At 37.9% G+C, this 14,495-nt stretch overlaps 1 protein-coding gene across 2 annotated transcripts in view; it reads right to left on the reverse strand.

The window, feature by feature from the left end:
* Positions 1-14,495, reverse strand: part of LARS1 (leucyl-tRNA synthetase 1) — a 124,458-nt gene that overhangs the window by 35,795 nt on the left and 74,168 nt on the right. Inside the window, exons 30-32 of one of the 2 annotated variants that reach the window (XM_053565939.1) lie at positions 13,508-13,603; positions 11,582-11,714; positions 6,660-6,787 (exon numbers count right to left, since the gene is read on the reverse strand). In XM_053565939.1, coding sequence (XP_053421914.1) covers positions 6,660-6,787; positions 11,582-11,714; positions 13,508-13,603 — 357 coding nt within the window. Of the gene's footprint in view, positions 1-6,387; positions 6,788-11,581; positions 11,715-13,507; positions 13,604-14,495 lie in introns of those variants that run through there. The other variant, XM_053565938.1, reaches the window with a different exon arrangement.

Below are 14,495 nucleotides of genomic sequence, written 5' to 3' on the forward strand. Positions count from 1 at the left end.
GTATATTTTAATTTACCTTACAGGAAGTGGTCTCCTCAAGTTTGAGCTAAGTTAGGTTGCTCCAAGCCTTGAAACCTTTTCAGAACTTCTAGAATCATCTACTCTTCTATACACTTCATAGATAATGCTAGGCAAGTGGTGCTGCTTTTCTACCCAGACCATATGGAATCTAGTGAACAAATCAGGGCTTGGCTGGTGATGACCTCCCAAAAGCTCTGAATTCTCTAGGGTCTAAGTATGCCTCTAGGACAAGCCCTATGGATGTGTAAACCCCAGAAACACTGGGGAATAACTTTAGAAGGAATCTGTGATCATAAGTCAACATTACATTAAAAAGACAACAGGAAGATATTGCCCTTTCATCAGACCCACAGGTAATGATTGTTTAGGGCTCTGAACTTCAAGGCATTTACTTGAACAGGGTCATTAACAAAACCCTGTAATACTTTATACCTTCCAAATCAAGATTCCTCAGACCCAGTTTGATGACTTGCCTTCATTCTCAGGGTTCTTCTTAACTATAAGAATGCACCCCATATTAAGAACAGCTGTGTTTCTTCTGCTTACCACTCTATTCCAAGGGCTTGCCACAGTGTCTGGCACATAATTGGTTCTCAGTAATTTGCAAAATAAATATACTATACATGAAATTCAGGTTTATGAGAATAACAGAAATTAAGAGGTGATACTAGCGTTGCAAAAAAATTTACAGTAAGATTCCTTTGAAGAGTGAACAATTAACTGTACGTGTAAGCTATGATTCTTTATTTTAAAATTTCATTTGTACCCTTCTTTTTTTTTTTTTTTGGCCGGGGCTGGGTTTGAACCAGCCACCTCCGGCATATGGGGCCGGCGCCCTACTCCTTTGAGCCACAGGTGCCGCCTGTACCCAACTTTTCTAATCAAACATCTATAATATGAAATGATCGATCCACGTGCTAAGCAGCTTAAAAATAATTGAAAGGTTCAGGGCCTGTAGCTCAGCGGCTAGGGTGCCGGCCACATACACTGGAGCTGGCAACCCAGGCCTGCCAAACAACAATGACAACTACAACAAAAAAATAGCTGAGCGTTGTGGTGGACGCCTGTAGTCCCAGCTACTTGGGAGGCTGAGGCAAGAGAATCACTTAAGCCTAAGAGTTGAGGTTGCTGTGAGCTGTGATGTCACAGCACCCAACCAAGGGTGACATAATGAGACTCTGTCTCAAAAAAATAAATAAAATAAAAATAATTGAAAAGGAGAAAAAAGAAAAAAATGTTTACAGAAGAATGCCAACTACTTTTGAAAAAAATGATACCATGAGAAAGTCACCATTTTGCACAGCCCCCAGCATTGTAACTTGTAAGAAATGTTCAAGGGGCAAAAAAACCATTAGATAAAAAAGACTGGGAACACAATATTCTCAAGGTGCCAAAGTAGAACTCCATATATTTCTGACAGCAAGACAGAAAATATATCTTACTTATGAAGAGTTCCAGAAGTACTCGAAATGCTTCTTTACAATTGGAAGTTCTGAAACTGTTTAAAAAAAAAAAAAAGGACCTTTATAATAAAATCTCTGGAAGTAGGCAGGGCGCTGTAGCTACTGTAATCCTAGTACTCTGGGAGGCCGAGGCAGGTGGATTGCTTGAGCTCAGGAGTTTCAGACCAGCCTCAGCAAGAGCAAGACCCCACCTCTACTAAAAATAGAAAAAGTAGCCAGGCCTTGTGGTGGACGCCTACAGTCCCAGCTACTGGGGAGGCTGAAGCAAGAGGATCACATGAGCCGAAGAGACTGAGATGCCATGGCACTCTACCCAGGGCACAGAGTGAGACTCTGTCTCATAAATTAAATAAAATAAAATAAAATAAACTCTCTGGAAGTGATTTTAACAAACATGTCTTTACAATAGAATGTCCTGGAAGTGATCAAAATGTATAATATCTTCAACATGGAGAATTATGTAAATTATCAAGTTTAATATCACTAGGCTGGGAGTGGAGGCTCACAACTATCACACTAGCTCTGGGAGACGCAGATGCGTGGATTGCTTGAGCTCAGTCTGAGCAAGAACAAGACCTCATCTCTACTAAAAATAAAAAAATTACCTGGGCATCATGGCAGGTACCTGTAGTCCCAGCTACCAGGGAAGCTGAGGCATGTGGATCTCTTAAGCCTAAGAGTTTGAGGTTGCTGTGAGCTCTGATGACAGCATTCAACCCCAAGGTGAAAAGAGTGGACTCTGTCTCAAAAAAATTTAATGACACTAAACAGCGGGACAAACTAATATTATGAATCTCTTGATAGGATGCAATTAAAGTAATGCTTAATGTTAACCTATATTTCATCAAGTCTTGAAACCACACTGACCAAAAGAAATATAATTTGAACCACATAAGCAATTTTAAATTTTCTATTAAGCTTATTAAACAAAAAAAGGAAAGATGAAGTAAACTTTTAGGGGGGGTGAAATTAACTTTGACATAGCATTTTATTTAACCCAATATATTCAAAACAATACCATTTCCACATGTAACCCAGATTTTAAGAATCACTGAGATATTTTACTTTCCTTTCACCACACTAAGTCTTTGAAATTTGTTTATTCTACACTATAGCACATTTTGCTTTGAACTAGCCGCATTTCAAATGCTCTATAGACACATGTCTCTAGTGGCTAAAGCACTGGACAGTATAACTCTAGACCTACCTTCAAGTGTAAGAAATACAAGGGACAGAGGAACAAATTACCACCCACTCCTGCAAAGTGAAAATAAGTATTCCTTTTGTCACATTTCTTAAGTCCCTTAGAAGTAAGGACTATGCCCTATACTGGTTTTTGTTTTGTTTTGTTTCCTCTTATAATTAAGCTCGGTGCATAACAGAGGCCAATTACAAACCTAACTGATGCTGCAAGTTTGGAGGAGGAATATTTTCTTTTTTTGTTTTTTTTTTTTTTTTAAGAGACAGAGTCTTACTTTGTCGCCCTCGGTAGAGTGCGGTGGCATCACAGCTTACAGCAACCTCCAGCTCTTAGGCTTAGGCAATTCTCCTGCCTCAGCCTCCCGAGTAGCTGGGACCACAGGCGCCCGCCACAATGCCTGGCTATTTTTTTTAATTGCAGTTTGGCTGGGGCTGGGTTTAAACCCACCACCCTCAGTATATGGGGCCGGTGCCCTACTCACTGAGACACAAACGCTGCCATGGAGGAGGAATATTTTCTAATATAAATGTAAAGTTACATCCAAAGATACTAGGGAGAGGACAAAGTTTTCTGTTTGCTTTTTTTTCCATAGAGACAGAGTCTTACTTTATCACCCTTGGTACGGTGCCATGGCATCACAGCTCACAGCAACCTCAAACTCCTGGGCTCAAGTGATCTTCATGCCTCAGCCTCCCAAGTAGCTGGGATTACAGGTGCCTGCCACAATGCCCGGCTTTTTTTTGTTGTTATTGTTATTGTTGCAATTTGGCTGGGGCCAGGTTTGAACCTGCCACCCTCAATATATGGGGCTGGCATCCTACTTACTGAGCCACAGGCGCCACCCAGAGAGGATAAACGTTTTAACCAAGTATCAGATATATGCCTACTACAGCCAGACACATAGACATTTAATAAATAATCTTGAATTTTTCAAGAAAAAAACTAGATAGGCACACTGCTTTAGACTACTGAAGACATGAAGGGAATGTCAATCTTATTCCCACTTCGGAAATCTGCAATGACTCTCCACGATTGACTTACACTTCAAATTTCACCCTGGAATCCAACATTTACAACAAGGCCCAATTTACTTACCTGTTTCCAGTTTTTCTCCTACTCTTCTCCAGATAAACATTCCATTCCTGATACCATCTCCAAAATAAGCCATATATTTGTTTTTACCTCCAAGCCCTTATCCACAGTTTGAGACCTAGGAAGGTGGCCCTACTCTAATCCCAGTAATTATCCCCTGCATCCCACCTCACCTGTGAAGTCTCATCTGACTACAGTCTACTATAAACTCCTTCCTTCTCTGACCTCCTGATGGCCCTGAGAACACCAGCCCTGGGTAAATGCATACTGCTTTCCATGCCTGAATTCTGTTATCTAGTAAGTGTGCTCCAATAAACTGAGAACACTGAAAGCTAGGGCTCTAAATTCAACTCTGCCTCTAGTATATAGGACCTTGAGCAAATTATCACTTTTTTGAAATTTCAGATTACAGAAGTACAGACATTTTAGTTACATAATTTGCTTTTGCACATTTGAAATCCAAGTTGCAAGTATGCCCTTTACCCAGAGAGTATGTAAATTTATCCATCTCCCCCTCCCCCTTCCACTAAGTAAGCCACTTTTAATCCTAGACCTGATTCTTCACATGGCCACCTGAAGCACACCAGCTGGTTGGTGATTTACACAGGTGTTTGCTTTATTGCTAAGTTCCTTTTTTGAAAGGGGGGAAACGGGGTTCATTTGTGTAAATTATATTATTTTTTGTCTTTTACTTTTTGTGTATGTACATTGTATTTCAAAACTTTTTAAAAGAGTTAAAATCTTTTAGAAAGGCACTAATATACTATTTTTCCTTCAGCCTTGCAACGAATTCCTGTTTCTTCAGTTGAGTCCAGATGAAGTAATCGGCTTATGCTTTACGGCCTCCTTGTACAAAACTTATGTATCTTTTTTTTTTTTTTCTGAAACAGAGTTTTATTATGTCGCACTCAGTTTAGGGGCGTCACAGCTAACAGCAACCTCAAACTCTTGGGTTTAAGTGATTCTCTTGCCTCAGTCTCCCAAGTTGCTGGGACTACAGGTGCCCGCCACAATACCTGGCTATTTTTTTGTTATTGTTGTCACTGTTGTGCAGGCCCGGGCCAAGTTTGAACCCACCAGCCCCAGTGCATGTGGCCAGAGTCCTAACCACTAAGCTACGTATCTTTAAACATAAGAAGCATATTTACCCTAGCAAGCAGCTCATTCTAAGAAAGGCACATAGGCATTGAGACAAAGAACAGAAGATCCATGAATCCCCACTCACACTTAATCCAAAGCAGCACAGGTTCATAAGCTCATTTGATAAAATGGGTATAATCACTGACAACATAATAATTATTTTCCTTTCTCCTTTTTTTGCCAAGCATGCATAGTTTAATTCACCTAAGTTAACTGTGAGTAGGCTTGATTTAGGAACTAAGGCTACACAGATTGCAGACAGCAGCAAAAGAACCTAGAGGGATGCAAACAGCTGCCTCAGAAAAGCCAGTGACAAGGACACAATTCCAGCTTACAGCAATCTTAAGCCAATGTGCCCTGGTGTGTCCTTCTTCTTCTTCATTAGTAACTCTACTAAAGGCTTACTACTTGCTAGGCAATGTACTATGTTTAAGGTTTTCCTAGATCAAATCTCCTCTAAACATCTCACAATAAGCCTGCAAAGCAGGTGCCATTATTAGTTCCATTTTATAGATGAAGAAACTGAGGCTCTGGGTAACTGGCCAAGAACACTCAAGTAGCAAATGGAAGAACAAGAAATCTAACCTGGCTAGTCTGACTTCAGAGTAAGTAATCTTCCCCCACTATGCCATACTGCCTGTTCCTATCAGATAAATGATTTGTACTTGACTATTCCTAAGGGACCTTTCAGTTCTAATACTTTATGATTCACTTTAATACTCCATGACAAAACATCCACCTAGACCTAATAATCTTTAAAAGGAAGCTCAATAAATCTGTTTACATGACCTCAAAGTCAGAGTTCAGGTTCCCTTGGATTATCAAAATTAGTCTTTCTCCATGTTAAACCCATAAAAAAAAAAAAAGAAAGAAATATTTTCCTTCTTCGCTACTTGATGCCTTACATTTTTTCCTTATCTGAAAAATAGATGGTATACACAATATTAAAAAACGTTGTAGCAAGAATAAAATTAAAAAAAATTTAATATAATCACAGCTTAACCTTCAAACACAACTGGATTCAAGACAAATTTGGTAAATGCATTATTTTGAAGGTGGGGGGAAATCTTTTTAAATGCCTAAATTTAGTGTAGATGAAATAAACTTAACTATTGATATTAGCCTTGAAAAAACCATTGTTGGTTGTTAACTTGAATATGTTAAAGCTTTAAAAAGTCTAATAGAATGTAGAACCTATTCACTCTTCACACAAAATACTTAGTGATTACAGTCAAGTCAAAATATTGTCATTTTTTCTTTTAAAACATCATAAGATTTCCTTTAATTGAACACAGAATTAGCTGTCTAATTTACTTTATTTTCTTTTTTAAAAAGACAGCTAACTCCATAAGAGAATATACTATAAAAAGTTGTTAGATACCCCTTAGCCTTCATTAACAGTATGCATAAAAACAATATACATTCATTTAAAAAAAAAAGTATAGCACAAACCATTTCTCTTAGACATCCAAAGAAGAAGAAAAAATTTTATTAGGACCAGGAATAAAAGATGACTTGGTATAATTGTGGATACATGCAGAATTTAATGGTTAAACATGAAATCTATTTGGTCTAGCCTAAAGTTCTCATAGAGAGTCAGTAGGCAGAATCAGGATAGTAGTAGCATCACTAAAAACCAGAATAAATATCCAACATACAGGAGTTTAATGAACTAGATAGATAATGGTATCACCAATATCTGCCTGTAGCCCATTTTCAGTGAGATAAACTTTCTTGCTCACAAGGTCCACATCGAAAACAGCATGCTCAGAAATAGGGGTCTTCTCAGTGTGCTCTTTTCCTAGGACAGGAACTCGTCGAGGTCCCAAAAGTGGATCATCAAATCTCATCAGTTTCACTTTGGAAAGGTCTATAGCAAAAGAGATTATCAATATGAGCATTTAATTACAGTCACTGGGTTGGGTGCAGTGGCCCATTCATGCCTATAATTCTCTCATTTTAGGAGGCCAAGATGGGAGAATCACCTGAATTCCAGAACAGTCTGAGCAAAAGCAAGACCCCCACCCCTATGTCTACTAAAAATGAAAAAATTAGCCAGGTGTTGTAGTGGGCACCTGTGGTCCCAAGCAGGAGGAGTGAGGCAGGAGTTTGAACCCAGGAGCTGGAGGCTATGATGATGCCACAGCACTCTAGCACTGAGCAGTAGAGTGAGACTTTGTCTCAAAAAAAAAAAAAAAAAAAAATTACAATCACTGACTCAAACTCATGAATGAATCTGACAATTCACATTTTAAACACGCTAGCTGTTACATCTAAACAAAAATATTTTCATCAGATCATTAAATAGTACCTAATCTCAGGAACAAGGCTAAAATCTAATAAATCTTCATCTGTTTTCAGCTTTTACCCAAACTGTCAGAGATTCTGTATAACACATCTCTTGGAATTATAAACCATGAGAGAAAAAGTTGAGTTTATTTTTGACCATCATCCTATGTGGACTCTCAAATAATTCCCTATGTGCTTAAATTGACCATTCCATAGAATGTCAAAAAGTCTAAAACTTTATTCCTTTTCTTGTGCTTCCTGGAATACACTAAACCATAAGAGCTGTGGCTTTTCTTGGAGATCCTTTTGGAGAAATAATTAGTACTCTAAGAAATAGCACTACTAGTTTCTCATTTTGCTCAAAAAATAAAAGCATTTGTATTAAGTTTATGACAGACAAGGAGAGGAGGAGGAGGACAAAGGAAAAGGGCACAGCTTTTAAAATTTTAAGCTTTAGAATGAGCTCCAAATACCTATTCTGCTTGAGATCTTCCTCATCTGCTCTTGTACAAGCTGATAAGATGGCTCCTGGCAGAAAAAGCACCTGTCCCTTAAATAAATTTATGATATGATGATCTTGCCAACTAAGCCCAAGAAAAATTTATTTATTTCAGCAATTCAGAGACTTCCCAACAATTTTATTTCATGTGGTGGAAAAAATATCAGAAATGACTAAGAATTCTGATTCTGGGTTTATGCCTTGTTTTAAGTGTATTGATACATAGAAAAAGAAGATATTTTCTGAATACTTCCTACTCCTTTCTGAAACAGATCTCTGGGTGGTCTATGAGATGTGCTGCCTCACATTGACTCAGGAGTACAAAGCTTAGCATGAGAGGGATAAGATATAAAAGGAAACATTACTGCAGCTGGCGGCTGTGCCAGGAATATAAGTTATCCATGCATTGTGATTTCTTTGGGAAACAAAAACTGAAGGACTGAAAGTTTTGAGATGGGATCTTGGGGCTTATAGAGCAATTACCGGAGACTACCACAAAAGCAAACCCTGTCTGAGAGCCTCTGCAGAGACCACACAATCCATTCCCTGACATAGCACAAGCCCTGAAAATAAAAATGGGAAAGGAGCAGGCACAGTCTTCTTGACAGCCATAATCTTATTTGGGGAAAGCATACAATTCATTTTAACAGCTATTCCAATTCAACTTGCACATCAAGGGTACTAAGAATTTCACAATAGAGGCAATGACAAGTCCTGCCAGCAGATTTTAGGCATAAGGCATTTTACTGATCTGCCTCTCTACACCTCTCTCTCTTTCTCCTCCTTACTTCCTCCCTCTCTCTTTCTGAAACAGACCTCCCTATCATCCCAAGCAATTCTAAATCAAACTGTCTCAAAGAAGCCTTAATACTCAATCAGACTTCTAAGTGACAACATACATTTGCTTTGATGTTTCACCATGTAGTTCATTACTGTCAATAAATTTTTGGAGCTTTCTTAGTGGCTTTACTATCTTTTCTTATCCCAGACTTCTCTTATCATTAAAAACATTAAAATTTAACTCCGAAACCACACAAGATTCAAGGCCCTTAGAGAAAAGATGAAAGTGATTCACAATCCCTAGGGATTGATAATGTGCAATGAAGCTTTTCACCTCCAAGTTACTAGTTCATAAATGGCATTGGTTGCGAGTGATTTAAATTCATTATCATCAAACAGTTGGTCAGTGGCCTTCGTGGAGTGAAAGGATGGTTTTAGTACACAGTTCCTCCTGGACCTTAGAGCAATTGGCACTAATTAGACAACTTGCTGGCTATCATAGCAAACAGACCAAGAACCACAGTTATTGAATTTAACTCCTCTTCCATCTCATATACTTATATATTCAGCCCATTCGGATATCAAAGCATCTTGAAGGCTTTTGGACAAGTATCAAAGTCAGATCTCTTCTGTAGATATTTACAGGAATATCAATTTTAAATTCCCCCTGATGTTTTCATTTGCTAAACTTTACAACAGCTACTAATACCAAACTTAAAAACATTTTATGATAGTGTTATTCACTGCTAATATGATAAAGGAGGTAAGAATTATTCCAGAAGCTGAGTGAGAAAAGACAAGAGATAGTAAACACATTTCAGTACAATTTAGCAGAACCTAGTCAGTGCTATATGTCAACACATTAGAAAAAGAAAAAAGATTTAACATTGTATTACACAGTTTTCAATACAGGAATACATTCGCTCATGTGTGACAGCTTCATAATAATCCCACCCAGTATCCACACAAATATCTATTTTCTTTAAAAGCCTTCAAGGCCTTGCTTTTCAAGCTAAGAGTACTCACAAAATATCACAATTGAATATATGCAATAAAAATGACAAACCACAAAGCGGCTTCCAAGTTCTCAGGTCCTGCTTGTTTCTTGTACTTTGAGAGTTCTAATTGTATCTGTTCCTTTCTTACTGCATCTGCAGCTTCTCCTCAGATGGTGATTACAGCACAGCAGCTTAGTCCCCTACCCCTTCGCTAGATGCAGCTGCTATCTAACAGTGCTGTATGGACTCCCCAAGCCCCAGGACATACAGTTGTTTCTACATATATTACATGTGTTAGTGTTTCAATAAATATCCACAGAAGAGAGACAAACTTTAAGAGAACATAAAATAATGGCAGAATGAATTCCAAAGGGCTATTTCAAGTATTCTATTTCAATGGAATAATATTATCACACCACCTTCAATATACTTCTTTAAGTTAACTTACTATCTGAGAATTTTCGTAGAAAATGGTTACAGTGATCAAAAGTGGCCCAATCAACATTTTTTTTTTTTTTTTGGAGACAGAGCCTCAAGCTGTCACCCTGGGTAGAGGGCCATGGCATCACAGCTCACAGCAACCTCCAACTCCTAGGCTCAAGAGATTCTCCTGCCTCCGCCTCCCAAGTACCTGGGATTACAGGCGCCTGCCACAACGCCTGGCTATTTTTTGGTTGCAGCCGTCATTGTTGTTTGGTGGGCCCAGGCTGGATTAGAACCCACCAGCTCAGATGTATGTGGCTGGCGCCTTAGCAGCTTGAGCCACAGGCACCGAGCCCCAATCAACTTTTGACTGCTATCAAAAAGAAAAAAGAAAGATAATCCCAAATAGAGAATCTCAACATTAATTTTTCTTCAGAATTTGTAAGAAAAATAATACAGAGACACACTAACACCCTTCACAATCTGCTTAGTCTAGGAACCGGCTGAGTGATGAAAAAGAAAGCTAGAAATTATTACATTGAATCTAATCACAGAAGATATAAACTTGATCTTGATAAGACATTAACATTTGCATATTTTATCAGAAAGAATACTATTTAGACTTCAGAAGAAAAAATATGAGCTTTGAGATCAATTAGACCTGAGTTTGAATTCTAGCTCCAGGATTTACTAGTGAAACACACTCAGCAAGTTACTTCGCTTTTCTGAGCCTCCATTTCATCTCCTGTACAAGGGAAATAATAGCAATCCCTTCTATGTTATAGGACTGTAAAGGATTAAATGGCAAATATATGGCACACTCAATCTTTTTATTTATTTATTTATTTTGCAGTTTTTGGCCAGGGCCGGGTTTGAACCCACCACCTCCATCTAATATATGGGGCCAGCCCGCCACTCCTCAGAGCCACAGGCGCCTCCTAACACACTCAATCATTTTTACTGTGTTTCTCTTCTTTTCCCAGGAAGAGACCCAGCTGGGGATGATAATTTAGAATATTAAAGGTATGTAGTGCTTAATTCCAAAGAAATTCTGAAAGACAGAAATCATTTGTTATAATTTTAGAACTAGGTGGATGGAATCTTAGAAAAATATCTAACCCAGTGTGCTCAATTTACTAAAAGAAAAATTCATTTAAAGTTTAAGCCATACATGGTAGCTCACGCCTGTAAATTCCTGCACTTTGGGAGGCCAAGGTGGGTGGACCACCTGAGGTGAGGAGTCTGAGATCAGCCTGGGCAACACTATGAGAGCCTATCTCTACAAAAAATAAAAACTTAGCCACGTCCAGTGGTCCTAGCTACTTGGGGGGCTGAGGCAGGAGGACTGCTTGAACCCAGGAGTCCAGGCTATTATGAGCTATAACCACAGCACTGCACTCCAGCCTAGATGACATAGCCAGACCCTGTCTCTAAAAAGAAAAAATTAAATTAAAAAAAAAAAGCTTAAGTGATATTGTAAAATTAACAAGATACCTAGCCATAGAACCTCCCCAAAAATATAGGTTTCCTGATCGTGGGCCCAATGCTTTTTCCATAATACTACACAACTGCTCCTAAGAAACCAGTTACTCTTCTTCCCCACCCCCAACGCCCTGCTTAAAACTCATCAAATCCCAAGCTACTGCCAAATGTGAGCTTCAAGGAAACCGTTTACCTTTGATTCCTCGGTCCATCTTCATTAAACGCCTAATTACGGAATCACAGTTATCACCTTGCCTGATTTCAATTTTGGTTGAGAAGTGACCATTGAATGGTTGAGGATTCACTAAGGAAACTGACACACCAGGCTAGAAAATAGAAAATAATTGTTATAGAAAATCAAACTTGAATACTGCCCAGGGATGGAAAAATCTCTGTTACATTTTTAACAGAGACAGATGTAATTCTAGTATTGAAAGACAGATTTGTAATTCTAGTATTCTAAAATCATGACCACAGCACACTCAAATATGAAAGAAAAGCTGCACAAGTTCACAGATAATATCCTTAGAGGTCTGATGCCTAGGTAAAAATGGATACATATATCCATACTGGTGATAGAAAATTACAATAATTACATTTTCTCTTCTATAAGCACCATCATTCATTGAGTTTCTATCATGTACCAGGCATTTTACTAAGCACTTTATAGACATTAGTTCCATACCCTGAAAAGTAGTTCTTTTGGACTTCTTTTTTACAAATGAGAAGCTGGTCGCACAGCTGGTAAGTAGCAAGAGCAGGATTAAAACCAGTTCCATGTCACACTAGATCTCACATCATATAGCTGCTATATAGTCAAGAACTCTCTTTATTAAGTGGAAAAAGCCAAATGTGTATCTTAATGAAATACTTGAAAATGGCTTGAAATAAATTTATTTGCATAAGGAACACGATTTAATATGCACACCATGCCTTCCTAGTTTTTCTATTTTTAGTAGAGATGGGGGTCTGGCTCTTTTTTTTTTTTTTTAATTGAGACAGTCTCACTTTGTTGCCCCCTCGGTAGAGTGCCGTGGCGTCACAACTCACAATAACTTCAAACTCTTAGGCTTAAGTTATTCCCTTGCTTCAGCCTCCCAAGTAGCTGGGACTATAGGCGCCCACCACAATGCCTGGCTATTTTTTTTTTTGCTTGTTTAGCAGGCCTAGGCTGGGTTTGAACCCACCGGCCCCAGAGCATATGACTGTCATCCTAACCGCTGAGTATGGGCCCCCCCAGAAGGTCTCGTGCTTCTCAGACTGGTCTAAGCTCAAGCAATCCACCTGCTTCGGCTTCCCAGAGTGCTAGGATTACAGGCATGAGCCACTGTGCCCAGCCAAAACACGGTATCTTTATGTAATGAGAATATTCATTATGTGATGATAGAATTTGGGAAGCATCCATAATCACAATTACTTTATTCTTTCAAAACAGACTTTTTCTGTTTGCTAGGTTTTCAATTAAATACGGTAAAAATAACACAACATATCTAAGTCCTCTGCTTATCAAGAAAAGGACATTTTATGGACTCTCACAATTACAGTCCCCTGGACTTTGCCAAATGCTACCAATTTGAATGGATACTTTGAGACTAAATAAACAGAATCTTTAGAACCTCTGAAAGCTATTTATCTTCACTAATAACAACCAAAAAAAAATAAAAAAATAAAAAAAAGAGGGAAAAAAGCAATTCTAGTATAACTTAAGATCATTCATTAGTCTGGGTTATACCAAAAAGCCTTAACAAACCAAGATTCATCTGATTTTCAAAAGCTCCTTTTCACTGTTTAAAAAGGACTCACATTTTAATTTGCACTGTATTTACTTAATAAAAAATCATTATTCGAAAATATTATTTTTATTTTTCAAACCCACAAATAGTACCTGACAAAACTCATAATAATAAAGAAAAAGTGAGTATTGTACCAACCAGGGAATTAGTACACCTTAGGACTAGCCCCATTCCTAAGAAAGGACATGGCCTGGAATAAACCAATTACTTAATTTCTCTGGATCTTACTTCCTTCCATCTTTAAAATGAAGGGTTTAGATGTAATGATCTCTAAGGTCTCTTCTAGCTCTAAAATGCAATGATTCAGTGAGATCCTTTCAACTTACTTCTGTTTTAAAAACATTAAGTGGTTTCCCAGGACAACAGTCTTCCCTGACTTTATCTTCTGCTTCAGAGGCAAACTTGACTTCTATGTGTTCTAGCTAAATAGAGGAGAAAAAATGGAAGTCATTAGTATCATTTAATACAGTTGGAATTAATCATCACCTCATTTCACCAAGAAAACTAAGTTCTCCACTTAACATGAAATGGTCTGTGCAAATTTATTATTTTCTATATAAATATTAAATGAAATCTATAATCAGCTATTTAATACTCATCTTAGATGTCTTATAGTTTTATTATTATATAGTCATGTTTACCATTTTCTATAATGAAATCTGGCATCTATCTGCCATATAAAAGAAAATGTGAAAAAAAATAAAAAAGAAAATGGAAATCAGCATAAAAGCCTTCCACTCAGACAAACAGAAGTTCAGAAATTTATCATTTGAGAATTAAAGGCTTCCACTTAAATAAATGGAAGAAAAGCTGAGAAATATAGCATACTACACATGTCAGAACATGACTCTAAATATAAAGGTGCGTAGCCCTTGTCTAATAGGAGTTTTTTATATACATGTATATGAACGTGTAGAGATATACATAAAACAGTTGGCTATTACTATTTATCAATTTCATTAACTCGTTTAAAATAAAATGCTTATTTAGAAATTTCTTCTATCTCCATATTTCACAAATCAATTTTATTCAAACTGCGCCTGCATTTTTCTTTAGCTTTAGTGTCTTCATTATCACTAGAACTTTTTGAGTCCTTTAACAGTTCTCTATAATGGGGCGGCGCCTGTGGCTCAGTGAGTAGGGTGCCGGCCCCATATACCGAGGGTGGTGGGTTCAAACCCGGCCCCGGCCAAACTGCAACCAGAAAAAAAAAAAAAAAACAGTTCTCTATAATGAATTACATTCCTTTCTGCCTAAATTATCTGAGAGACAACATATTTAAAATCTACATATAATGTTGTGGCTGGGGCAGAA

The sequence above is a fragment of the Nycticebus coucang genome, chromosome 17 (assembly GCF_027406575.1).
Source record: "Nycticebus coucang isolate mNycCou1 chromosome 17, mNycCou1.pri, whole genome shotgun sequence".
In the NCBI taxonomy this organism is placed as follows: Eukaryota; Metazoa; Chordata; class Mammalia; order Primates; family Lorisidae; genus Nycticebus; species Nycticebus coucang.